Genomic DNA, 27,559 nt, shown 5'->3' with positions numbered 1-27,559 from the left:
GATGTTAGGCCGGTAAGGCCACTCAGTATAAATTTAACTGTCCAGCTTTAGCACCAGGACAATGCTTTGCAGGAGGCTAAGCCTCTTTTAAACCACAGTCCCAGACAGGGCCGGCCCTAGGCAAAAGGGGCCCCCGGCCCCTAGGAACTCAGTCGGGGTGTCAACTTACTGTTGCAAATTAGAATAGTAGAATACACAAGGTGCAGTTTCGATATTTGGTAGTGCACCAGTTTTTCTCTTGTAATGTTAGTCACTGACAGTCACTCAATTAGCATGTCAGTAAAACAATTTTTTATGGTAAGTTAGTCTAGCCAGCTATCTACACCTTGTAGTAATCATGGCCGAAGTACTGACCAGGCACACAGGGTAGGTGCCCACGGGCCCTCACCTCCAGGGGCCCCCATTGATTTTGTTTAGTCACTCTCACTCAGATATCATACGAACATGTCAAACTGTGCAGAATTACAGGAAACTGGCTTTAAAACTGCAACATTTTCTCTTCGCCCTATGGAATCTTTTTTTAGAATTGCATGAAATGTGTCTTTAAAACCACAACATTTTCTCTACGCCCCATGGAAAGATGCATAGAATAGCAGGAAATTAATTTTAAACTTCAATTTTTTTCTCTCAGCCATCAAGAGGGGGGACCACTTGACTAAAATCTCACTTAGGACCTCCAAAAAGCTAGGGCCGGCCCTGGTCCCAGACACAAAGAGACAGGAAAGCCAGTCAGCCTGTCCTGCGGTCTCTGAACTGAACCCTTATCTTTTTCTATCTTTTTTTGTCTGAACCGTAATTTACTATTGGGCTCATGTTTAATTGACATTAGCATTAGTTGGGGATCCATCGCTGGTGTGGATTTCAACCAGCCCTGGATTCAAATAGTATTTTCTTTTTTTAAGTAATACTTTGAGCGTTTGTTTGAGCCTGCCAGGAAGGCTAGATTAGGAGGGGTTTGCACTTTTGCGGTGATTCCATTGGATCCATTGAGCCAGACAAGCTTAATCAAGCACAGCTTCACTGTGTGAAAGATTACAAATACTACTTGAACCCAGGTCTGATTCCCACCATAGCCAACCGTCGGTTACTTCAGGTCGTGTAGCCTACGCTAGCATTGCCAGTCAGCTTCACTGGACAAGATAAAACTTTATTCGACACCAATCTGAATTTCCATTCCTTGACATGTCCTAATAAAAATCATTCAGACAGTTACTGGGACACAAATCTCTCTCAACTCTACTGTACAAAAAAAAAAATACATTTTAGATTCTAAGTTTAGATGATAATACCTTACGTTTCTTCTCATTGTCTTACGGCCAGAGTAAGCCATGTCTAAAAAATTGCTTAAGTTGGCTGGAGTGTCACAACTTCCGCCGAAGTCGGCTCCTCTCCTTGTTCGGGCGGTGTTCGGCGATCGACGTCACCGGCTTTCTAGCCATCGCCGCTCTGCTTTTCATTGTTCCATTTGTTTTGTCTTGTTCCATACACACCTGGTTTTCATTCCCCAATTAATCTACATGTATTTAGTCCTCTGTTCCCCATCATGTCTTTGAGTGTAATTGTTCATTGTTAATGGTGTATGTTCACGCACGATACTTTTATAGTTTATGTTCCGTGGTTTTGGGCACTTATGTCATTTGTTGTGCCTATTGTTGAACGGAATAAAAGTGCGCCCGTTTACTCTACTCTGCTCTCCTGCACCTGACTTCGCCTCCCTTACACAGCCTTAACATGGAGAGCCAGCTGAAGAGGCTGAAATGAATACGCCCTTAAGTGAAACAAAACAATTTGGAAATCTGCACTGGGATTGTAACCAGGCAACCCAAAGAAGGAAAAACTACACAGAGGAACAGAGAAAGGGAGTGACAGGGTGACAGTACAGACAGACACCATCTGTAGAGGAGAGGGGGAGAGAGAGAGGGGGGGAGGAAGAGAGAGAGAGGAAAAAAGAGAGAGAGTGAGAGAAAGACAGACAGACAGAGAGAGTGAGAGAGAGAGGTGGAAGAAGAAAGGAAAAGAGAAAGAGACAGAGAGAATGAGAGAGAGAGTGAAAGAGAGTGAAAGAGAGAGGAGGAAGAAGAAAGGAAAAGAGAAAGACAGACAGAGAGACAGAGAGAAAGAGAGAGAGAGTGAAAGAGAGAGGAGGAAGAAGAAAAGAAAAGAGAGGAGAGGAGAGGAGGGCCAGGCTCAGCGCCGGACATCCTGACATCGCACATTCTTATCTCCTCTGGTCCTCTTCTCCCTCTTTCTCCCTCTGTCCTGCACTCTTCCAATTTCCCCAAAACTCATCTCTCCAAGGGTCTTCTGGTGCTGTTGTCCACATGTGAACACAGGGAAAGCGCAAAGGGGGATGGATCCTGGCCAGTAAACGCTGGACTATGATGATACAGTGTTCCTGGACCTCCAGGAAGTTACTGCAGAGCTACACCATGCAGCCTGCTTGGTCATTGCTCACTGGTCAATGCTCTAAAACATAGTGGTATAAAAAGGACAGAAACCTCCACTCCACTCCACTAATCCTGTTTTACAGCCACATAGTCCACACATAGAAACAAACGCCCCTGCCACCAAATGTTGTTGATTAAATGCATACGTAACCCTCATACATAAACAAAGCTGTCGTCAGTGTGCATGTGTATGTTCGTGTGTTTGGGTGTGTCGTTTGTTCAGAGGTTTTAGTTAGTCAGGTTCATTGAGATAACATCTATTTTTCAAGAGAGACCTGGTCCAACCAAGACAGCGGAAGGGGGGTGGGGAACAATGTTTCAGACAAATATCAGACACAATAATTTCTCAGCGACGCGAGTCAACCAAACTTTTCAACTCCTCCGAGGAAACAAGATCCTGTGGTTTCAAGCCGGTCCGGAGAGAATTCCAAGACCACGGAGCTGAAAAACAAACACACTTTTTTGCCATGATCCGTTCGGATTTTAAGTAGGAGTGAGACCGTAACTGCTATTTATTTTCGGGACCTTATCAAAGAAGAACAGATACTGTATAAAGTGGCAGTTTTCCCATAATGGGAGTGTGTCTGTGTCTACCTCCTAAAATACACGGGGTCTGTCCAACACCCTCATAAAGTCAGTTTAATGAGAAGCTGAACAGAACTGTAATGGTAGGTTGAGTCACTGAATTCCTGCAGGGTCCAGGTCAGTATTTTGGGTGTTGCTCCACTTCACTTTAGTACTAAACAGTACTTTAACCAACAGGGTTCTCTCAGTCACTGCTCCACTGGTCTCTGATCTCCGATAAAACGTTTTTCGAGAAAGAGAGCGTGTCTTCACTGGCAGCGCTACAGTGGCGGGCAGTGTCTATGCAACCGGGCACCTTCATAACAGGTGGAAGGAACACACTCAAACACACACACACACACACACACACACACGAACACATACACGCTGTAGAATAGCATCACTCCCACAGCACATGTCAACAGTTCAACAGTTCAACACATCAACACACCAACATTTTCCTAAATAGTGTTTTAACACAAACCAGACTCACAACAGTGTCTGTGAGACAGACCAATACCGGCATACCACACATCTCTCAACAAAACAGCACTAAACAACTGCATGCCCCAAAAAGTAACAGCCAAGGACTCGACTTTCTTCTCTCCGTTTTCTCCTTTGACTTTTCTCTCATCACTCTCTCTCTCTCTCTCTCTCTCTCTCTCTCTCTCTCTCTCTCTCTCTCTCCGAAGCGTGTCTATCATTGCCCTGAGAGATGAAATGTTTCTGCCATGGCGCTCAACTCAAATATCCTGCGGTCCAACCGTACACTGTTCTATTTCACACTGTGGGACTTGGCTGGCGACAGGAGCAACAACTCTACCAAGCCAGATGAAACATCCTTTGAACACCAAGGTGTGCGTGCGCGCGCCAAAGTCTCTCCGTTCGAGTCCTGCCCAGATGCAGAGTACCTCAACATGAAATCCCTCCCCTCTGTCCCATATATCCCTGTATTCAACACTTCTGCTCGCTCTGGTTCTGTACTCACCCTCGTCTCCTGCTCTGAGTCGGCTGGATCTTTAAGCTGCATGCTTCCGCCGGTGTGTATCTCTGTGTGTGTGTGTGTGTGTGTGTCTCTGTCAGGGTGTGTAAGAGTGAGGTAGTGGGAGTGTGTGTCTCTGTCTCTCTACTCATTCAGCCACCTCCTACACTATGCTAGACTGATATAACCTCAACAGTGAATGTAGCTAATGGTACACTCCATCTATACCTCTCACTTTCCTTATTTGTTCTCCTTCTTTCTTGTGTCTCTATATAGCTGTAGTGTTTGAAGTAGTAGTTCTGGCCATGAGGGATTCTGTTGTTTATCTACTGATACGTCACCTAGCTAGCAAGTGTCTGCCTTATCAACGCAGACTTCTCTCTCTTCTTCTCTCTCTCTAGCTCTTCTGTCGCTCTCCCGGTGCTGTAGTCATTTTCTCCTCCCACACCCTCTCTCTCTCTCCCACACTCTCTCGCTCTCTCTCTCTCTCCTTCTCTCCCACACCCTCTCTCTCTCTCTCCCACACCCTCTCTCTCTCTCCTTCTCTCCCACACCCTCTCTCTCTCTCCCACACCCTCTCTCTCCTTCTCTCCTACACCCTGTCTCTCTCTCTCTCTCACACACACCCTCTCTCTCCTTCTCTCCCACACCCTCTCTCTCTCTCTCACACACACCCTCTCTCTCTCCCACACACTCTCTCTCTCCCACTCCCTCTCCCTCTCTCTGCCCTCTCTCTCTCTCTCTCTCTCTCCCTCTCTCTCTCTCTCACACACACACTCTCCGTCACATGCATACTCCCACAATCTGTCCAGATGCAGTCAGTGTAGTGTCATGCTCCCCTCCTCTCTTCCTCCTCCTCCCCCACTCCCTCCCCCCTCCTCTGTTCTTGCCATCTACCAATGGTTGTCATCCCCAGCCAGTAGAACTTTTGCCCTCCCCATCACCCCTTCCCTTTTCATTCCGTCTCCCCTCATCCCTCCCTTCCCTCACCCCATACTGCACTAGTCACCACCAATTGTTCAAAACACATGGCGATGTTATGTGGAACCACTTTCAGAGAAAACCTCATTACACACATCAGAAATCTAGGCTTCATCCCAAATGGCACCCTATTCCCTTCAGGGTGCACTACTTTATTGCACTATATGGGGAATAGGGTGCCGTTTGGGACGCGTCCCTAGTCCCAAATGGAACATCTCCACCACAGTATCGTCACATGGATAGCATTACGTTACATTTACATAAGTGCTAAATCACAGTCTGAGACTATTGAACTGTATCAGGGTCCTTGGAGGGATACTCATCTGAACGTCTCTAAAGGGGGGCAGGGTTATGTTTAGCGTGTGAGACGAGACTGTCGACAGACTAGACACACAGCAAGAGAGGGGACCTGAGGCTACAGTATTAGAGAAAGTTGTTCGAAGGGAGACATGGAGGGAAGAAAGCAGGGAGGGACAGAGGGAGGGGGGAGGGATAGAAAGGAGGGAGAAGGAATGAGGGAGGTGCAGGTGGGGCCCGCCGCGGCAAGTGAGAATCGACACGTCTGCGCATGGCTCGCATGACTAGACAGCTTCATTGGAAATTCCTGACTCTGCCGCCTGCGCGAGGCACCTATCTCAGCCTAACCCTTAAGCCAATAGTACCACCAGTAGCAGCTGCTGCTGAGAAATGATCACTGTCTCAGGGCACGTTGGGTCAGATTGACACACATGCAGGTAGAGAACAAATGACATTATTGAGAGACATTGACGCTACAGAGCTATAAGAGAAGGCAGTCAGGTAGAAGATTTAATAACAGAGACTATGAATAAGTACTTTTTCATTTAGCTTTTAGCTAGATTGACATCCTGCTTAAGTTACCGGTACAAAGAGCAGTAAAACACATATAGTGTACCTGCTAGCACTTTGGTAGTAAACCACCTATAAGCTACTGTACAGTTACCGAGAAGCCTCGGGTTAGTTATCTCGCATCCTTATAAATGTAACATTTAAAACCTATTTGGAACTACATGAGTTAACTTGAAAGACTCTACAATGTAGAGTACTGACTTTGTCTCTTCAGAGGTGGTCAACGACAGTACAGAAGATGATCCCGAACAGATCATTCACCTCTTCTCTTCGATTGTGCGAAAGAAAGAAAGTATGAACACGGACGACCTCACTAGTGTAAGTACAGTGGCTCTGGATAAGAGCGTCGGCTAAATCACTAAAATGCAAATTGTTTACACCTCCTCTCCTCTCTCTCCCCAAAAAAGGCAATAATCCATAAACGCCTGCTACGACGACAACCATGCAGACAGAAGTAGTACATTAGTAAAACGTACTGCTCCTGAAAACATGGACCTCACTCTCATTGATCCTACATGTAATGTCGGGCTGTACTGGCTATATCTATGTACAGCCCAAGACTGCCGTCTAATGCACAACTACTATACGTAATTGACAGAAGCAACAGCACGTGCACTGCCATAGACACACTGTAAGTCCCGATCCGTTCTAGAACTTGTAGTCAACGTTCTAGACCGCAGACTCCCCTCCCAACGGTTCCAGATAAAAGACCTGTTTATTACCTGCATGAGCGAATCCTCGGTAATGTCACTTTCTGTTACTCATCACCCCATTGTTTTTTAGTGCACACAATGCAGTAATCCCTTTCTGAAGGTGTCCTGAAACGTCGTTGGTAAGGTCAAGTTGTCCTCTCCAACACCCCCATCTACTGGTCAGCAGCAGTACAAGTCTGTAGGCTGTTACAATTCACAAGATCCTACTAGACCAAATATAGATAGTTGCTGTGGTAAACAGGAGCACTTGGAATGGCAAGTCAAAAAGGGCTTTTCACACTCCTGAGCAGCATCGAGCCAAAACGGTACTGAACAGGTCTGTGAGATGTAGGCTAAATATCCAAGACAGCACAGTATGGTTCGGGTCAGCAGCACGATACTGTTGGAAAGAGCTAGAATACCTGCAGTATGAGAGAGAGTCTGGGTTTAGTTTGGTTTAAGAGAAACACATCAGATCTGTCGAGATCTGAAACAGTCTGTAACGTTATCAATCTATGGCCGGTCAGTCCTGTTCTAATTTCAACACAGTGAGTGTCAGCAGTGTGCAGCTCTATAGAAACTATGGGGCGTGTTAAAGTCGATGGGTAGTAAAATAAAATGGAGGTTAAGGTCTCTGTTTGTTCTATGTCTGTATCACCTCCTGCACTGAGGCCAATTCACATGCCACACTTCCAATTGGCAACAAGCGTCGTACCCTATGTTGCCATGCTATGACCCGAGCCAGCTGGAGAACCAAGGATACAGATTGAGATGGCAAACAAATAGAGAAAAAGTCAGCTGGTGTGGGAATGACCTTATTACCCAACATAAAGACCTGGGCCCATAGTCTATTCACAAAGAGTCTCAGAGTAGGAGTGCTGATTCAGGATCAGTTTAGCCTTTCAGATCACAACTAATCAGATTTTATGGAGATGGGGGACCAGGAACCATATTCACAAAGTGTCTCAGAGTGGGAGTGCTGATCTTGGATCAGGTCCCCCCCTGTCTGATCTAAAAGGCAAAACATGATCCTAGATCACCCTAAGCCATACGAGATGCTCTTTGAATGAAGTTCCTAGTCCAGTCTAGTAGAACAATCCTACTCTGTTCCATTCATTCTATTCTGCTGACCAACAGAACCACACTGTACTTTTTATAATGCATTTCCAAATCAGCCATCTTGAGAATGCAATGCACAGCTCTTTTCAACAATATGCTGACTGTGGCGATATGCTAAATATCATCCTAATCAAAATGATCAGCCATAACTCATAGCCTAGGGCAGACCTGGGTTCAAATGGTATTTGACATCTTTATAATACATCAGCTGCATTTCACTGAGCTTGTCTGGCTCAAAGGACAAGACTGCAAGCCCCACCCATGTTGAATTCCAGGCAAACGCTCGAAGTCTCTGAAAGATTTCAAGTAGTATTTGAACCCAACTGGCCTGAGGACACAGAGAGTCCCTATAGAAATGAGAGAAGGACATCCACAGGGCACATTGGAGAACACACATCAAACATTCATCTCAGGCGGGGTTGATACATTGTGTGTTTTGAAGTGTAAGTAGAAGTGTGTTCTGAAGTATACAGCCTTGTAAAAACGACCTTGAAGTTACTCTTCAATCCAATTCCTTTGAAAGGTAGTTAACAGGGAGGTTTCCTGACCTTAACTGTGCTAGTATTTCGTCTTGTGACCTGGAGTCAGTACCTACAGAATAGTGCATACGTGTGTGTGTGTGTGTGTGTGTGTGTGTGTGTGTGTGTGTGTGTGTGCGTGCGTGCGTGCGTGTACTCACGGTGTTGTATATACTACTCACGGTGTTGAAGTTGTGAAACAGACCCATGCTGTGTTGTGGTGGAGCTGTATCCATAGGGAACTGCAGGAAGGGCTTCATATCCAGGTGAGGCTGGATCATAGTGGGGGTCCGCAGGAATGCAGGCATCGCCCCCGCACGGTTTATACCTCCTACAGAATGAGAGAGAAAAGATGGAGGGAGGGACACAGTCAAAATACAGTACATACACTGACTAGTACAGACAGTACACTCTTAGAAAGAAAAGGTGCTGTCTAGAACCTAAAGGGTTCTTCGGCTGTCCCCATAGGAGAACCCCTTGAAGAACTATTTTTGATTCAACGTAGAACCCTTTTGGGGACAGCCAAAGAACCCTTTCTGAAACCCTTTTTTCGAAGAGCGTAGGCTCTTGTATGTCCTTGAAAGGAACACTCTCCGAAACATGGTGAGGACCTGCATCAACTCCAGCAACGATAACAGTGGGCTACAAATGATAATTGACTCACTTTCGTAGAATAACACACAGATTTTTAGACATTATTGTCCTCTAACACCTTTCTAGTGGAAAGGTGGAGATAAAACCAGAACCAACATAGCTTGTGAGGACATAAGTCAACATTTCATTTTAACAGGCTGCCAGTGTCAGGCAGTGGTTATGAAACATGGTTATGAAACATGTCTTCTGTCTACGTCATCGTCCCTATCTCTCTCTGTGTCCCTCTCTGCCCCCCTCCTCACCCCTTCCTCTCTCACTCTTCCTCTCTTCCTCCTCCTATCCCCTTCTCTCTCTCTCTGCCTCCTCCTTATTCCCTTCTTCTTCTGTAACCTCTGTCAAGGATGACACTGAGGGGGCTCCGCACCGAGCAGCAAACCTCAGAAAGTCAGCTTGCAAAAAAATAAGCTTCTTAATATCCGCAACTGGATTTCTGTGGCTTTCAAATTCCCCCAAGACTTAAAGCTTCCCAGCCGTCTCTTCCTTTTTTTGCTCCATCTCTCCGTGTTTGTCTAGCTATCTCTCTCTGTTTCACTCTCGCTATCTCTCTCTTTTTCCACTCTCTCTCTTTCTCTCTCGCTCTTTCTCCTCTCTCTCTCTCTGTAGCTGCCTGATACTATTTTTCTCTTCCTCCTACCCACCTAAATACTTTCTTCATTTCCTGGAGGGCTTTCACCCCGCACTTCTCAAAAAGTTTGTTGTGTTCGTATTTCGAATCATTTCAGCTGCATTGAAAAAGCAGCCCAAAGTGGCCTCTGTCTGTTGAGGGGAATGTGATGTGATGTTAAGCCCAGGCTTCTCAGCAGCAGCTGTCTCCCAGTTAAAGGACATGGTGAGAGAGAGAGGGGGGAGAGAGAGAGAGAGAGAGAGCGGGAGAGAGAGAGAGAGAGAGAAGGGAGAGAGAGTTAAAGTGAGAGGGAGTTGGGGCTCATTTGAAAGGGACTTTGAGAGACTTTGTGAATGTGCTGTCTCAGCCAAAGCCCAGCTGCTGCTTGCCTCTGCTCTCTTCTCCCTGTCCACCCCAACGCTCAGTGCATCTGTGAGCCCCAGGGCTGAGCTGAGCTGAACTGAGCTGCTGAGGCCTGCATCATTAAGTCCCATTAGACATGCATGGTTTTCCTCTAACACACAAACACACATGCACCCCCGAAAACACAGCTACGAGAGCACACATACAAACTTCAAATCACTCAAGCACTTGCATTCAGACACAGAATTATCTCCATGAGTACTGGTGTTAAACAGACAATCAGTCTGCTGGTGGTAGACCAACTGCTGGTGCTTCCATAATCATTCTCTTCACCGAGTCTCTCAGCGAGCACAACTACAGAGCATGACTAGCTTGCCATACTGATGCCTGTGTGTTAGGGCTGAATTTTTACCCGGTATTTTAGAAACGATCCATCCAGAGAATAAATCTATTTTCTCCCGGGTAAATCAGCGTTTCCTGCCAAACCCGGAACAGTCATTCTAAAGCATTATAAAGCATAATATCGGCCTATGTCTGGTTTTGATTGGAGCTTTGATCGAAAAATTCAAGCCTGATGCTACCTGAGACTGTATTGTATTATACTGTATTGTATTATACTGTATGATATGGACTGGAATTACGCACATCGTTTAAACCATGATAAAGCAGGGAGATAACGTGCAATTCTGTTGGAGCCCATGCAGCCTACACAGTTACAAGTATAGGCTGATTTTAATTTTGAAATACTATAATAGGGACTATTTGTATAATTAGTAGGCTGACGAATATATACCTTTCAGAATATTTCCCCTAATGTTGTTATTAGCCAACCTCCTCTTTCTCTCTCTATTGTTGCTTCATTTCTCCCCCGCTTTCAACAGTTAAATGATATACGTTTTGTTGTCCTTAACTTCTTAGTTCTAATGACATCTTGAATAATATAGGACTAGAATTAGATGCAGACGTTCACTTCTCTTCGCGAGGATTGACAGGTTATGGGTCTGAATAAATAACTGCTGAGGCCTACCGCGTTCGCTCTGCTTTCAAGGTGAATTCTATCGGCTGCTGTATTTAACATTCAGCGAAAAAAGAGCTTGCTCAGAATAGTCTATCGCTATAAGAAAAAACGAACAAATATTTCCAGACAGCTATTCTATACTGAACAAAAATATAAATGCAACGTGCAACAATTTCAACGATTTTACTGAGTTACAGTTCCTATAAGTACTGTAAATCAGTCAATTGAAATAAATTAATTAGACCCTAATCTATGGATTTCACATGACTGGGCAGGGGCGCAGCCATGGGTGGGCCTGGGAGGGCATACGCCCAGGCACTTGGCAGACAGGCCCAGCCAATCAGAGTTTTTCCCAACAAACAGGCTTTATTTCAGACAGAAATAATTCTCAGTTTCATCAGCTCTGCGGATGGCTGGAGGTCCTGGGTGAAGAAGCCGGATGTGGAGGTCCTGGGCTGGCGTGGTTCCACATGGTCTGAGGTTGTGAGGCCGGTTTGACGTACTGCCAAATTTTCTAAAATGACGTTGGAGGCGACTTACGGTAGAGAAAGGAACATTCTAGCTCAGGTGGACATTCCTGCAGTCAGCATGCCAATTGACACACTCCCTCAAATCTTGAGACATCTGTGGCATTGTGTTGTGTGACAAAACTATACATGGCCTTTTACTGTCCCCAGCAATAGGTCTATATAGCAGAACAATCTAGAACAGGATTATCTATTTTGGATGCAATTTGAGGGGAGTTGATGGAGAGAGAGCCTGTGAGAGTGCTCGCATGTGCACTGATTTAAAGCAACAATATTCAAGTGACAGGCTGTTTAAAAACTCTGCAGCTGCAATTTAAACCAAATAATATTTACAATAAAAAAAATAAGGTGACCCACCAAAAGCCAGATGGAGATGGGTAAATGAGACGCGCATTCAGTCTTTACATTGTGTTTGCATAGGCCATGCTGCAGCATGTAGGCACACCTGTCACAAGAAAAAACGTTACCATGGTTAGGGGAAGATAATAAAGAAGGAAAATAAATAAAATATATATATTTACCAAAGTGCATGGATACAAGACCTATGGGGAATAGGAAGTAAAGTGTTCCAGAAGGACAGAGGGAGCAGGGGAGTTGGCCTTAGAGCAAAGAGAGAGGGAGAGAGAGACCCCAACCCGTGTGTGTAAATCAGTGGGTCTACTTCCTGCCCCCAGTGTATAATTACCCCATTAAATTAAAGCTTCCTTTGGGCGCTAGCACACGTTGTAAATCACACTGTCGTGTGTGTGTGTGTGTGTGTGTGTGTGTGTGTGTGTGTGTGTGTGTGTGTGTGTGTGTGTGTGTGTGTGTGTGTGTGTGTGTGGTGTGTGTGTGTGTGTGTGGGGACGTGTTTACTATTCTCCACAAGAATAGTAAACAAACTAACATGTTGTTTGTCCCCACAAGGTCTAATGATATTTCTAGGGGGTTTAGGGTTAAGGTTGAATTAGTGTTATGATTAGAATTAGGTTTAGGGCTAGGAGTTCGTGTTAGTTTTAGGGTTCGGGTTAAGGTTTAGGGTTATGGTTAAGGTTAGGTTTTGGGGTTAAGGCTAGGGTTAGGGAAAATAGGATTTTGAATGGTTCTAAATTGTGTGTCCCCTAATGCTGAGCGATTAATCGAAATGTAGTAGTTTTTTTTAAACAAATTGACCAACGTCGGTTCAATTATTTGAATTCCATTTTGTTTTGTCACACACACACACACACACACACACACACACACACACACACACACACACACACACACACACACACACACACACACACACACACACACACACACACACACACAAACACACACACGGAAGGCCTAGAATGATGCAACCTTTTGGGTAGGGCCTCCTAAAATATAAATGACGAGACATGTTGTTTGATTATAATCCCATCTTCAACAAAGTCCCTTTAGAAGAACAATGGAGCACAACCCAATATATCTTAACAGCCAGAACAAGCACCTCATCACATACAAGGAACTTCATTCTACTCAAAGATACAACAACTGAACAGCACCTACCAAGTCACCCAGAGCCATCAAACACACACAGCCATGGAAGTCTTATGAGGTGAGCAAGAATCTCTTTTTTCCTCAGCGGGCATACATACTCACTGATCCCGTCAGTGGTCCTTGGAACCTGATCTGTCTGTGTGGGGGGGGGGGGGGGGGGGGGGGGGGGGGGGTGTAGGAGGAAGAGATGAGAAGGCTGGAGCATTTGGATGTCGTTAAATCCTGCAACTCTTCAGGAATCCATGCCACGCTCTGAGGCTTTAATCAGTCCTCTTAAACAGGCCGCAACGTTGCCACGCAGCCAATGTAGTGTAGGGTTACAGCTAGTAACAGTACACTACATGGCCTGGGGTGGGACACACACACACACACATTAGCAGTCTTAAACAGGCTGCAACACATAGGTCGCAACACACACACACACACAAACACACACCGACACACACAGCAATATGAGTGTGACAGAGAGAGCATAAAGAAGAAAGACTGGCATTACCAGGAGAGCGCTTCTGCAGATGGATTTGGGAGAAGAAAACGAAGAGAAGTTGAGAGGAAGAGGTGGTGTATTATTGACAGGGCGGAGGGGGAGAGGGGTGAGGGGGCTGATTGAAAATAGGGAGAAGGGCAACGAGGGATGAGAAACGGATTCAAACATTTAAAATGATCTGCCAGTAAGTCTGTTTGTGACCGATAAGTCTTATCTACCTCAACTGAGCTCCCGGCCTCCGTCTCCCGGGTAAATCTCCCACAATCCTATTTCTCAGCGACGGGGTGCTGTGGCAGAACGCAAACTGTTGCCTACGGTTATGGTACATGTATGTGAGTGTGTGTTTTGGTTTTTAGTCTGCCGGAGGAAAACAACCGCAGACTGGAGCATGAGGCTTAGCTGAGATACAGGTTGATGTCTAAAGAGGGAAATGTAACAAAGAAATTTGATTTTAAGTGGTCTGCCAAAATAAAGGTTTACGTATGTGTGCGTGTGTGTGTTGTGTATCCGTGTGCGTACGCGTGCGAGTGTGCGTGAAGCAGGATTTCCACCACTCCCTGTGGAGACTCATCGTTATAGAAGTGAAGAAAGTAGCTTATTTAGTTTATCCCAGGAAAAGCTCATAATGACTTCAGTTATTTTACCGCATGTAGGAATCAATAAACAGTTAAGGAGAGGAAATTCAATCGGCCTTGGTCTTTTCCGTATGTGTTTAAAGCCAGTATGAAGTCACCTGACTTGTAGGATCTAGGGATAAGAATGTATTTTTAGCCTTGAAATGATCCAACGTATTGTCAGTGTCCTGAAACGTACCTCTGTCTCCATACAGTCTTCACGCGCTATAGGAGCAGGAACACTGCTTATGACCATTCGGTGCAGTGAAGGGAGGGAGAGAAAGAGGAGGATTGGAGGAGGAAGGGGAAGTGGTTGGCACCGAACTGCCCATACCGGCACAGATTGCCCTGGGGCCGTTGGCAGAGGTTGTCCAATAGACAGAAAGGAGGGGACCTGCCCTTCAGATGAGCCAGATAGCTTAAAATATGCTTGAAGAAATATTATCTGTGAAAATGCTGACAACCACAGTACTGAGTGAAGCTAAGTCTTCTAATGGTGTTTTTATGTTTTTATGATGATGATGGTGTGTGTGTGTGTGTGGTGGTGGTTATGATGGTGTGTGTGTGTGGTGGTTATGATGATGGTGTGTGTGTGGTTGTGATGATGCTCTGTCCTAGATGTATTAGGTATATTCCAGTATATTCCTGCCCTATAGATTATCTTACTGACTCCTACTGTACCTCTCTCCTCTATAATGTGTACATTAAACACAGGGCAGGGCAGTTAAACACAAACACAGGATATATAGCTGACGTGACCAAGTCCTCTCAATGCGCACAGTAAGTCCACAAGATAAAATCAGCTCAGTGAGTGACTGGGGTTCAAGCAATCTGTTTCAGAGGTGAAGTCGGTATCTGAAGTTCATTCTTACCTTCTACCCAAGCTAGAACATTACACGGAACAGGTGATGCCTTTCAATAACCTGCTAGACAGATGCAGGAGCTTCTGAAACTCATTGAATCACTCCGCATACCAAACAGTTACCACCACTGTCCCATCATGTACAAACGTCATTTATTTAGTCTGGATAGCTTTAAGCAGTATGTAGATGGGAAGCCTTGTCTTTAAGATCCTGCAGGGTCTTGCCCCTCCACCCCATGCCAGCATATCATGCTCAAGGATAGCATCTCCAGGATAACAAGGGCAGTAACTAGAGGGGACTACGTTGTCCCTTATCGACACAGTAAAATCGGCCAGTCGGCCTTCTCTGTTAGAGCTACGATATACTGGAATGCAATGCACATGGACTAGAGAAGATGCACTGATTATTGTACTTTTAAAGTTGAATTGAAAACATGTCTAAAATCTATCCAAACCTGTACACATGAGTTATCTGTGGCTCCTCGTATGTAAGACGACAGCTGATGATAGTGTTGTTGTCGTTAAGAATGATATGTTATTGGATGTATTGGTATTTTGTATTGTTTTAGTGAGTATGTTTATTATGGCTGTGTAATTGTCCTTAGTTGCCCTGGGAGTACTGGTGCAAATTAGCTTTTGGCTAAACCAGGCACATTTACATGGATGACGCATGATTGTAATACTGATGTTGGTTAATGTGTTTTGTCCCCTATAAATACATCTAAAATAAAATAAAAATACGACGATGTAGCTTCTCTCTCTCTCTCTCTCTCTCTCTCTCTCTCTCTCTCTCTCTCTCTCTCTCTCTCTCTCTCTCTCTCTCTCTCCATCCCTCTAGTCTATCCTGCAGGGAGCAGACTCTGTACACAGCTGTGACCAAAGCTGCAGTCAGAAATTGCCAATTCATTTAGCCAATGGAGGCTGGCTTAGTGTCTGATAACCACAGGGACAGGGCCTGGCCCAGTACGTACAGAGAATGCGTCCCAAATGCAAATGGCACCCTATCCCATATAGAGTGCACTACTTTTGACCAGAGCCCTATGGGTCTGGGTTAAAAGTAGTGCACTAAATAGGGAATAGGCTGCCATTTAGAGATCGACTCTGGTCTAGAGCCACTTGGTATTCTCCTTTCGTCTGGAGGCTTGACAGGGACGGCAGAGGTGCAGAGAGGCAGGGCAGAGGGGCAGGGAGAGATGCAGGGAGGGCACGGGGCACAGTCACCCCCTTCACCTGAACACAACAGTCAGCATAACTATCACAGGGGGCAAAATATACAATATCACACAGGTACAGGCGAACACTAAGGAGGGGCGGGAGTACTTGAGTACTCGATTCAAGGTTTGTATTTGTTTCTAATAATCTAATACAGTTACTCAAAATGCAACTACTTAACAGGTAACATTTATTCCAACTTTAAGATTTCTTTATGGAGTGGCCCATGTCAAATGCAGTGAAATTATGTTCACTTTCATTTTCAGTTCTGTGTTAATCAGCACAACCAGCAATAGGAACAACCAGCATACCGCAAAGTCTTTTTGCATTCAGCCCCATTTCGCTAGCCTGGGTTCCAGTCTCTTTAGCTAACATTCCACTCCTTGCCACAGCATGAAAACATTGGGCACATGCAAATTTGGCGCAATATAGAATAACAATTTTAAGAACAACTTAATAAGAGAGGATGGATACATAACACAACTGAAATTAGCATAACAAATTGTAAAAATTGAATCAAGTCATGACAATCAGCATATGTGCGAGGAATGACGACAGGTGCCAGTTTTGCATTTCTTTCCTCTTGTTTATGGGTGACAACTGAAGCAAATGTAGCTCGATAACATTTTGGATGCTAACATTTTCTGTGTCATTATTTCTCTCTCTCACTACGGAGTCCTCTCTAGCCACTTTGAACAACAAGATCTTGCATCTTGCCTTCTCACCAGGGAAGGACCGCAGCAGTTTGTAATGTTACGCGTGTTGTTGCTCTTAAACATCCATATTGTGCCAAATTTGCATGCACCCCATGTTCCATAACGTTGTCATGGAAAATATGAATGTTGTTTTCAACTACCAATCAGCAACTGGTACAGTGGCTTGCGAAAGTATTCAGCCCCCTTGGCATTTTTCCTATTAAAATAGATTTTGGGGGGTTTGTATCATTTGATTTACACAACTTGCCTACCACTTTGAAGATGCAAAATATTTTTGGGGGTGTGAAACAAACAAGAAATAAGACAAAAAACTGAAAACTTTAGCGTGTATAAGTATTCACCCCCCCAAAGTCAATACTTTGAAGAGTCACCTTTTGCAGCAATTACTGCTATAAATCTTGGCACATCTAGCCACTGGGATTTTTGCCCATTCTTCAAGGCAAAACTGCTCCAGCTCCTTCAAGTTGGATGGGTTCCGTTGGTGTACAGCAATCTTTAAGTCATACCACAGATTCTCAATTGAATTGAGGTCTGGGCTTTGACTAGGCCATTCCAAGACATTTAAATGTTTCCCCTTAAACCACTCGAGTGTTGCTTTAGCAGTATGCTTAGGGTCATTGTCCTGCTGGAAGGTGAACCTTCGTCCCAGTCTCAAATCTCTTGAAGACTGAAACAGGTTTCTCTCAAGAATGTTCCTTTATTTAGCGCCATCCATCATTCCTTCAATTCTGACCAGTGTCCCAGTCCCTGCCGTTGAAAAACATAATGTTCTCGGGTGATGAGAGGTGTTGGGTTTGCGCCAGACATAGCATTTTCTTTGATGGCCAAAAAGCTCCGTTTTAGTCACATCTAACCAGAGTACCTTCTTCCATATATTTGGGGAGTATCCCACAAGCCTTTTGGCGAACACCAAACATGTTTGCTTACCTTTTTCTTTAAGCAATGGCTTTTTTCTGGCCACTCTTCTGTAAAGCCCAACACTGTGGAGTGTACGGCATAAAGTACTCCTATGGAAAGATACTCCAATCTCTGCTGTGGAGCTTTGCACCTCCTTCAAGGTTATCTTTGGTCTCTTTGTTGCCTCTCTCATTAATGCCCTCCTTGCCTGGTCCGTGAGTTTTGGTGGGCAGCCCTCTCTTGGCAGGTTTGCTGTGGTGCCATATTCTTTAAATTTTTTAATAATGGATATAATGGTGCTCTGTGAGATGTTCAAAGTTTCAGATATTTTTTTATAACCCAACCCTGATCTGTACTTCTCCACAACTTTGTCCTTGACCTGTTTGGAAAGCTCCTGGGTCTTGATGGTGCCGCTTGCTTGGTGGTGCCCCTTGCTTAGAGGTGTTGCAGACTCTGGGGCCTTTCAGAACAGGTGTATATCTACTGAGATATTGTGACAGATCATGTGACACTTAGATTGCATACAGGTGGACTTTATTTAACTACAGTGAGGGAAAAAAGTATTTGATCCCCTGCTGATTTTGTACGTTTGCCCACTGACAAAGAAATTCTCAGTCTATATTGTTAATGTTAGGTTTATTTGAACAGTGAGAGACAGAATAACAACAAAAATATCCAGAAAAACGCATGTCAAAAATGTTATAAATTGATTTGCATTTTAATGAGGGAAATAAGTATTTGACCCCCTCTCAATCAAAAAGATTTCTGGCTTCCAGGTGTCTTTTATACAGGTAATGAGCTGAGAGGTAACCGACCATTAAAATTATAGACTGATCATTTCTTTGTCAGTGGGCAAACGTACAAAATCAGCTGGGGATCAAATACTTTTTTCCCTCACTGTAATTATGTGACTTCTGAAGGTAATTGGTTGCACCAGATCTTATTTAGGGGCTTCATAGTAAAGGGGGTGAATACATATGCACGCACCACTTTTCCGTTTTACATTTTTTGAATTTTTTGAAACAAGTTATTATTTTTATTTCCCTTCACCAATTTTGACTATTTTGTTTATGTCCATTACATGAAATCCAAATTAAAATCCATTTAAATTACAGGTTGTAATTCAACAAAATAGGAAAAATGCCATGGGGGGTGAATACTTTTGCAAGGCACTGTAAATCCAGCTGCATATTGAGTGTAGAGATTTCCTAAAGACCAGTCTCTTTGGCAATTAACAAAGAGTGACAAGAAGTGGAATGTTATTTAACGGGACTGGTACTCAGGCTACCGTTTAGCACTAACATGCTCCAGTACTAACTTATTTAAAATGATTTCCATGATAGTGCTCGAACGCAGACGTTCTTTCAAATGCCCATCCCCTAGCATACACACATACAATTCAGTGAGTTCAGACGCACTCTGAGACACTCAAGTACAAATATGCACGCTAAGCCTCCAGCTTAATGCGCACCTTAAAAAGATTGGGTCATGTGCAAGTGGCAGTCTTGTGAAAGGGCAACATTCCTCCCTGAGTCTAAATCTCTTTTCACTACTTTGTCCTGACAGAGCTTCTCACCTTTAGTACCCTGACATTAAAGGGGTAGTGCGACATTAAACATGCTAGAGGTTCCTATAGATTTTCAGACATTGCGCTAACGCTAATAGCAATGGCTCCAGGAACGTCCTTCACACTGCACACAGAGACATAAAAATAGTATCCATGACTTCCTCTGACTCTGGGTAAGTACAAAAAAGGGCTTAATTGCCAAAATGTTGCGCTACCATGTTGTCAAATCTTATTTGTCACATGCGCCGAATACAACAACAAAAATATAGCGAAAAAATGAACAAAATTGCACGGTTGGTTAAAGAGCCCATAAAACGGCAGCCATCCTCTCCGGCGCCATCTTTGGTCCCTTTAATGACTACTACGCTGTTATTTCAAGACAACCAGCTGCAGAAGCTACAAGCTCATCTAAACGCTTCAACGTGCACACCTCATTAGCATTAAGAAGAGTCTGCCCAGTGGCTCATCATTTACCTGGATCTCTCATCTCACCAGCGTGTCTACATTAACGGCTGACTCTAAGTGCAGTATGTTAGTCATGCTTTCTCTAGATGGCTGCCTCAGCCCATATGAATAAGTTATACAGCAAAGCAAAGCACCTTGATGCTAAGTCAACTTCCCAGCGAGCACAAAGACATCTCTTCAATGTTTTTCGTTCAACCAAAAAGAAAGTCCTTTGACGTTTTTTTTCCATGTTTTGCTCATAGGGTTATTACGACTAATGACTAAACAGCAAAGCACCCAAATGCTAAAAAGAACAGGGACGGTTTTATTTCAGTGTTAAAGCAACGAGGATGGGCTTTTTCGGAGGAATCACTGTTATACATACTAATCCTTTATACCCTTTTCACGCTAGCTTCTTTTCACATGGTCCTTTCCAGCAACTATGGTGAATGCGTATCCAGGTCAGCACAATAGGCTATGACTCGCCTTTGCTCATGTTGGCTCAGTAGAATGAATGGGAATTAGTGAGTGAACTCAATCTACCAAGGGTCAACCAAGATTCAAACTCAATAGACAGGACACAACCCTGCAGTGGCTACAACAGACCACTAGGATGTCCCCACGTCACCTTCAGAAGCATGTAGTGCATCGCCAACGGCCCCCTTATCCAGCGCCAATAGGGCTCTGGTCAAAAGTAGTGCACTATATAGGGAACAGGTGTCATTTGGGACATAGCCTTGCTCTTCAAGAGATTGTTTTTCGTACACAAGTGCACATTTATTCAATTACGTGACATAGGTGCTAGAACTTTCTTTTCATTTTTTTTAATCAGGGCATGATAAGTGTAATCTACACATCCTGTCTTCTGTTTGAAATGTGTAGAAGATAGAGGGATTAGACTCCCTTTGATGTGCTGCCTGAAACCACCGGCGGCAGTCATGCTATGAATGATTATGCAGAAAGGAGCGCCAACAGCTGCCTCTTAGACATAACTGTGTGTGGCACAGCTGATCATCTGAATCTGTGATGGAGCTGTGGAGGGCTCAGCCACTCGAGGCTGCACACCGGCTGCCCACCCGCTACCTCAGAGCTGGGTCTCAGTCAGGGCATGTCCGACTCTAATCGCAATGCACACACAGCAGACCGTGATCACACACACTGGGGCAAGTACACAAAACCATAGAGATGCATGATGAGCTAACTGAAGGGCTTAATGCTGGATTTGTGTGTGTGTGTGTGTGTGTGTGTGTGTGTGTGTGTGTGCGTGCGTGCGTGTATGTATGTTTGTGTGTGTGTGTGTGTGTGAGAACACTTCACCTGGAATGATATGGTGTCCGTAACCTAAAAGTTTTTGTAGCACATCAATTTCAATAATTTTATTACAGACTTGGAAAGTATTTGGTTGAACTGTGGTTGGCGTTAAAACGTTCCTCGCTGCCCTATGGAAATAAATGATTTGTCTGTGTGGATTAGCGTTAAACTCCACGTCAAATGAGCAGTGTGAAAGTGACATCCAAACCCAAGTCTACACCGACACAAACTCTTGATTCTGACACTGTCCAAATATGGACACTGTATTTTGTCGTAATTTGATCATCAGGAAATGCTATTCATGATGAATGAAGTTGAATTGAATTGAATGAAATTGATTAAAGCACATCGAGTGCTCATTTCTGCTCAGAGGACTACGGACAGTGAGTGAGTACACATGCCCCTGTCCTGTCACCCCTCTTACCCAGCGATACTTGATCTCTCCCTGGGTGTAACTGGATCATGGAAGAAGGCCCCAACCACAACATCAGCTCTGGTCCCTCAGCAGGAGATGTACCCTTCCAAATGATCATCACATACTCACTGGCACACCAATATAGACACACACCCTACACAGAGCAGGAGACCTTAAGAGCGGCAAAATCAGGGTAGTGTGTGTGTGTGTGTGTGTGTGTGTGTGTGTGTGTGTGTGTGTGTGTGTGTGTGTGTGTGTGTGTGAGGTGATATAATAAGCTAAAATCCTCCAAAAAGGACCTACAGTACTAAACCTTGATCTGATAAGCAGGTGAATCAAGGCTATGAGACTTAATTACCAGCTGTACCTCTGGGAAAGATATGACAGGAGACCCAGCCAGTCAGCACTGAGGGAGGGAGGGAGGGAGGGAGGGAGGGAGGGAGGGAGGGAGGGAGGGAGGGAGGGAGGGAGGGAGGGAGGGGAGGGAGGTAAACTGGTTCTTCTGTTCTAATCTAAGGAGTACAAACAGGGTTGACTGGGTCTTCTGTAACGTATAAGGAGGAGTACAGACAGGGTTGACTGGGTCTTCTGTAACGTATAAGGAGGAGTACAGACAGGGTTGACTGGGTCTTCTGTAACGTATAAGGAGGAGTACAGACAGGGTTGACTGGGTCTTCTGTAACGTATAAGGAGGAGTACAGACAGGGTTGACTGGGTCTTCTGTAACGTATAAGGAGGAGTACAGACAGGGTTGACTGGGTCTTCTGTAACGTATAAGGAGGAGTACAGACAGGGTTGACTGGGTCTTCTGTAACGTATAAGGAGGAGTAGAGACAGGGTTGACTGGGTCTTCTGTAACGTATAAGGAGGAGTACAGACAGGGTTGACTGGGTCTTCTGTAACGTATAAGGAGGAGTACAGACAGGGTTGACTGGGTCTTCTGTAACGTATAAGGAGGAGTACAGACAGGGTTGACTGGGTCTTCTGTAACGTATAAGGAGGAGTACAGAAGGAGAAGGAGACATACAGAGAAGATGAATGAAGGGATGAAGAGGTCAAATGTTAAAAGTGGCGTGGAGGTTCAGTGAGCCACAGTAACCACTCACCTCTACCTAACCCGCCTCATCCTCCCTTACCCACCTCACTCTGCCCGCCTGGCCCCAGGCCTGCATGTGCACGTGTTCCAGGCACAGAAGCAGATGCACAGGCTAATCCTTAGATAAATCTGCTCTTAGCTGCCACGTACACACACACGGTCAGACGGGGACGTGTGCACGCGCACACACACACGTACGCACACACTCCAAAGGCTCAGGTAGGCTCTCACTGGAGCTGATGGTAACACCAGAGATTCTTTTGATACAGTTGCTGGGCCTTGTGGAGCATAACACCACTGATTTCGAGGACTTTCCCCATCTTTCCCCATCCACGCTAAGGATACAGCATTATTAATGTGACTAGTGAATGGTGTACTGCTTGCTTCAGAGCCGTTATAAAGCCGTTAGTCATTATGATGGTGCTGAATGAGGACAGAAGGCTTGGGTTACGACTTGTAGCATCCACCTCATTCAGGAAACCATTCATAGCTAAATCTGTTTCAATTGGCATCAGTAGTCCAACATCCCAGTGTGGGTGTTGACTACTCATGTTCATACCACAAGTACATACAGTGCATCTAGGTTATAAATACTGTAGCCTACAGTGATTGAGTACATTTTTGCATTTACATTTTAGTCATTTAACAGACACTCTTATCCAGAGCGACTTACAGTAGTGAATGCATACATTTCATAAATTTTTTATTTTTTTTGTACTGGCCCCCCGTGGGAAGCGAACCCACAACCCTGGCGTTGCACACACCATGCTGGCGTTGCAAACACCATGCTCTACCATCTGAGCCACAGGGAAGACGTAAGTGGGTGAATGAGTTAATGAGTGAGTGTGTTGGTGTTTGACTGTGTGTGTGTGTGTGTGTGTGTGTGTGTGTGTGTGTGTGTGTGCGTGTGAGTATGCGCGTGCGTGCGTGTGAGTATGCGCGTGCGTGTCTGTGTGTGCACGTGTAGACAGAGGATGTGTGTGGTGACGAAGAGTGTTTGTGCTGTTTTGAGGTCAATAATGACAGAAAAATGGCAGCCACCTCTAATCGGAAGGGACAAGCCGGCAGTCACACACACACACACACACACACACACACACACACACACACACACACACACACACACACACACTCATTTTACCAGGCCAAAAACACACGTAGGTATTAGATTCAGCTCTCTTTACTTTCTATCCTTCCTCCCTCCGACCCACTTTTCTTCCTCTGCCTTCTTTCTCTCCTTCCTCAGGTTTCTACCTTCCTTTACAGCTTTTCTAATAAATGATCCCTATTTGGCTGAAGGCCAGCTTTGCGTGTAAGACCATCCACTCTCGTACCAGTGGAGATCAGTCTGAACGTTACTCTGTGGATGTTACTGGCTGTAGGGCCTGTCTGTACTGCCTGTCTGAGGTCTGACTCAGAGATACATAGATGGTTCTAGAAGGGCAAGCAGTTGGTTGAGTTGTGGCTGTGAGAAGACTAAGGTGTCCACCGCAGAGCCAGTAGATTAGACTAGTGGCGCTGGATAGTGTAGTACACACAGCATGGAGCAGTACAGACAAAGAGACAGACAGACAGACCTAGAAGCGCCGTACTACGTCCTCTACAGAGGAATAGACATGGAAGGAGAGACACAACATTTAGAGTCCAGAACACTGGACTACTGGCTCTGTCAGCCAACCGGCTCATAATAGGAGAGGGAGGGAGGCAGGGAGAGAGAGACAATGGAGACGTGTGACATTCCTACTTTGAGCAAAACACAGTAACAACCCTTTCTTCCACCTGTCCTCTCCTCTTCTGTTCTTTTCCCCTTTAGCCTGTTCCCACCCGATCCCTACAGTATCTTTCTTCCTCCCCCTTCACATCTCCCTCCCTCCCTTGTTCAACGTGGTAGACACACACCCAGGTACAACAATAGCCATTTTATTTCCATGCACCTTCTCACAGCCTCTCACACACACACACACACCGCCCACCCAACAACAATAGGCCTCCTTTTTTTCCCATGCTACCATCTCACAGCCCTCTGCCCTCAGGTATGGAGTTCTCTCCCTCACCACAGACAGCTGGATTAACTCAAATACACAGTGAGGAGAATGGACAGAGAGAAACAGCAATTGCGGATTCCCTCACAGATGACCAGGAGGGGCGAGGGGCAACCATTGTTTGAATAACAATAACACAACACTAGCGGTCCAGGGAATAACGTGACATCAATAATGGCTCCATTCCCCAGCACCCGAAGCTCTGGTAAGAGAACCCCAGTCCGTAAGAGTACAAGTGCAGGTTCCAGCGGACTAGTAGAACAGTAGGGATGACGACGGCGTGCTCCTGGCAACCATCACTATACAGCTCCTGTGTTGTACAGCAATGTACGAACAGTGCACAGTATATGAATATTAAGTAGGTTGCCAAACAACAACGTCCTATACCACAGGAAGTCACATTCCTACTGGACACTGTTCTAGGGACATTATATTAACCCCCCCCCCCCCCCGCCCAATCTCTGGCCCAGGGCCACTTTAATGTCACTTGTCATTGCTGTGATCACAGATGACCCTGTTGTTTAAAACACTATCCATCACAACCATGCAAAGGATTCTGGGTAGCTGGGAGTACACATGGTGAGATTCGCACAAACATGCATGGCACGCGCCCGCACAGACACACACACACACACGCGCGTGCGCACACACGCGCACAGTATACAGTAGTCACCTCACGGTTAAACAAATCACTGGCATTCAAAACACCTCATCGTCAATAGAAACGAATTCATCTGATATCTACTACATTATTACGCAAAGTGAACAAAGACAAACACAGGGAAAACTTTCCCAGCCAAGCATGAATTCTCCTGGTGTCCCTCATTATCTCCTACAGGAAAATTCATCTGAACCACAGACACACTCATTTGTCATAGACATACACGAGCGTTCTTCTCTAACTCTCTCCCTTTCAGAAAGGTTTGCATCCCACATGGCACCCTCTTCCCTGTCTAGTGCACTCCATAGGATGCCTTAACGGGATGCACACATAAACACAGTAAAGACACAAGTAGGCATGCTCTCCCCTTGTTTTCAGAGACTGGAGTAAACTGGGAGCACACTCAACATCTCTCTCTCTCTCTCTCTCTCTCTCTCTCTCTCTCTCTCTCTCTCTCTCTCTCTCTCTCCGTGCTAGCAGCTAACTGATGCATTATTCAGGGGTTCTGCTTGGTCATGGGCTGTGTCACAAATGAAAACCTATTACCTATACAGTGCACTACTTTTACCAGGGACCATAGGACTCTGGTCAAATGTAGTGCAGTATGTAGGGCATATGGTGCCATTTGAGACGCAGCCTTGGTTATGATACATCTTTGGTCTATGGGAGCAACTCTCAACCCTGCCTTCAGAGAATGTTCATTCACAATCAACTACCTGGTTGTCTCTGATCTGGCTTTTTGAACATGGGGGGGGGGGGGGGACACAACAAATCCTGTCCCTAAATCTCTCTACTGCAGTTTCTAAATAAACTAGATGGGATGAGGATAGAGACTTTTAAACGTGTATTTACACACAGCAAGTCGTGAGTAATGAATACATTTCCCACGGCTGTCTGAAATAGTGTAGTACAGTGTGGCGGGGGAATCAACGTAGCTTCAGCATTCAGTTTTACGTCAAGCGAAATATATTTGTTCAACCACTATGCTTCCCCATGGTTCCATCCTCATTATTTAACCTCTTGACTACAAGCACACAAGCATAGTCACAGGGATGTGCAGTGCACACACACACACACACACACACACACACACACACACACACACACACACACTGAACATTAATATTATTATAAAACGTGTGCATTAAAAAAAGTGCAAATGCACCCTGGTGTCACAGCCCTTAAGTAGGATCTCCCTACATGACCATGGGGTTCAATTGGGAAAGTGAAGGAAAACAAAATGAGGGGTAGGGGTGAATGCAGACAGATAGGGAGAGGTAGGGAGGGAGAGGGAGCTGACTTGGCATCCTCCCCTCTCTTTGTTTGTTGGAGGATTCAGATGATTCAGTCCTGCACCCAATCTCTCCCCCTCACCCTCTACTCCCCCTTACCCTCCCCTACTACCCCAACAGGAGGGAGGGGGAGAAAGAGCGAGAGAGAGAGAGAGAGAGAGCGAAGACTACAGAGAGAGAAGACCATAGAGAGAGAGAGGAGAATACAGACAGAGAGAGAGAGGAGACTACAGAGAGAGAGAGAAGACTACAGAGAGAGAGAGAGAGAGAGAGAGAGAGAGAGGAGACTACAGACAGAAAGAGAGAGAGAGAGGAGACTACAGACAGAGAGAGAAAGAGAGAGAGAGAGAGAGAGAGAGAGAGAGAGAGTGGAGACTACAGACAGAGAGAGAGAGGAGACTACACAGAGAGAGAAAGTGATGGTGTGTGTGTCTGCAAACTCTCTCCGCCCCGATCTCAGTCTGAGGTGATGGGTGTTGTGTTGTGACCCTAGCCAACGAGCCTCATTGTTATGATGCTGTATCTTTTTTAATGAGTGAGCTAGCTGTGGCCCTCCCCTCTGCCATACAAAGGTCTGATTGAATGTGGCATTGCATTAGCATGTAAAAGAGCCCAGGCTTCATCTCTGAGCCGCTGACTGACAGCCGATATCATCTCCGTAATTGCTCCATACTGCAAACCGGAGCCAGCCAGGGAGGAGAGAAGGGCGAGAGAGAGAGACTGTTTGGAGGAGTGTGGGGTTGGGGGTTGGTATGGGGTATGAGGAAAGAGAGAGAGAGAGAGGAGCTGGTGGAACCTATAATAAAGTGTTGTATAACTCAATTAGGTATGGTGAGGACCTCATGCTGAGCGCTGAAGCACTGCCTTCTTTTGAGATATCCCAGCTGCCATAAGCAGCATTGTCCGGGAAACAATGACAAAATATTTCGGTATATCTCCCTCAGACAGAGAGGCAGGGATTCTATTTTCATGTGAATCATAAAAGCCGTGAGCAGACAACAGCAGATGAGACCCTCGTTGGCGTTAGTCATCTTTGCAGTGTGTTTCATGGAACGTGTACACAGCACGCCCGTAGACACTGTAGCCCATGTGTTTCCCTGC

At 45.3% G+C, this 27,559-nt stretch overlaps 1 protein-coding gene across 6 annotated transcripts in view; it reads right to left on the bottom strand.

The window, feature by feature from the left end:
- znf385a (zinc finger protein 385A) overlaps nucleotides 1–27,559 on the bottom strand; it is a 94,813-nt gene that overhangs the window by 28,008 nt on the left and 39,246 nt on the right. For 2 of the 6 annotated variants that reach the window (XM_029722503.1, XM_029722504.1), the window contains exon 2: nucleotides 8,332–8,501. In XM_029722503.1, the coding sequence (XP_029578363.1) occupies nucleotides 8,332–8,501 (170 nt within the window). Of the gene's footprint in view, nucleotides 1–3,999; nucleotides 4,209–6,563; nucleotides 6,757–8,331; nucleotides 8,502–11,693; nucleotides 11,767–27,559 lie in introns of those variants that run through there. The other 4 variants (XM_029722501.1, XM_029722502.1, XM_029722506.1 and 1 more) reach the window with 4 other exon arrangements.

The sequence above is a fragment of the Salmo trutta genome, chromosome 30 (genome assembly GCF_901001165.1).
Source record: "Salmo trutta chromosome 30, fSalTru1.1, whole genome shotgun sequence".
In the NCBI taxonomy this organism is placed as follows: Eukaryota; Metazoa; Chordata; class Actinopteri; order Salmoniformes; family Salmonidae; genus Salmo; species Salmo trutta.
This window is presented reverse-complemented; position numbering and strand designations above follow the sequence as displayed.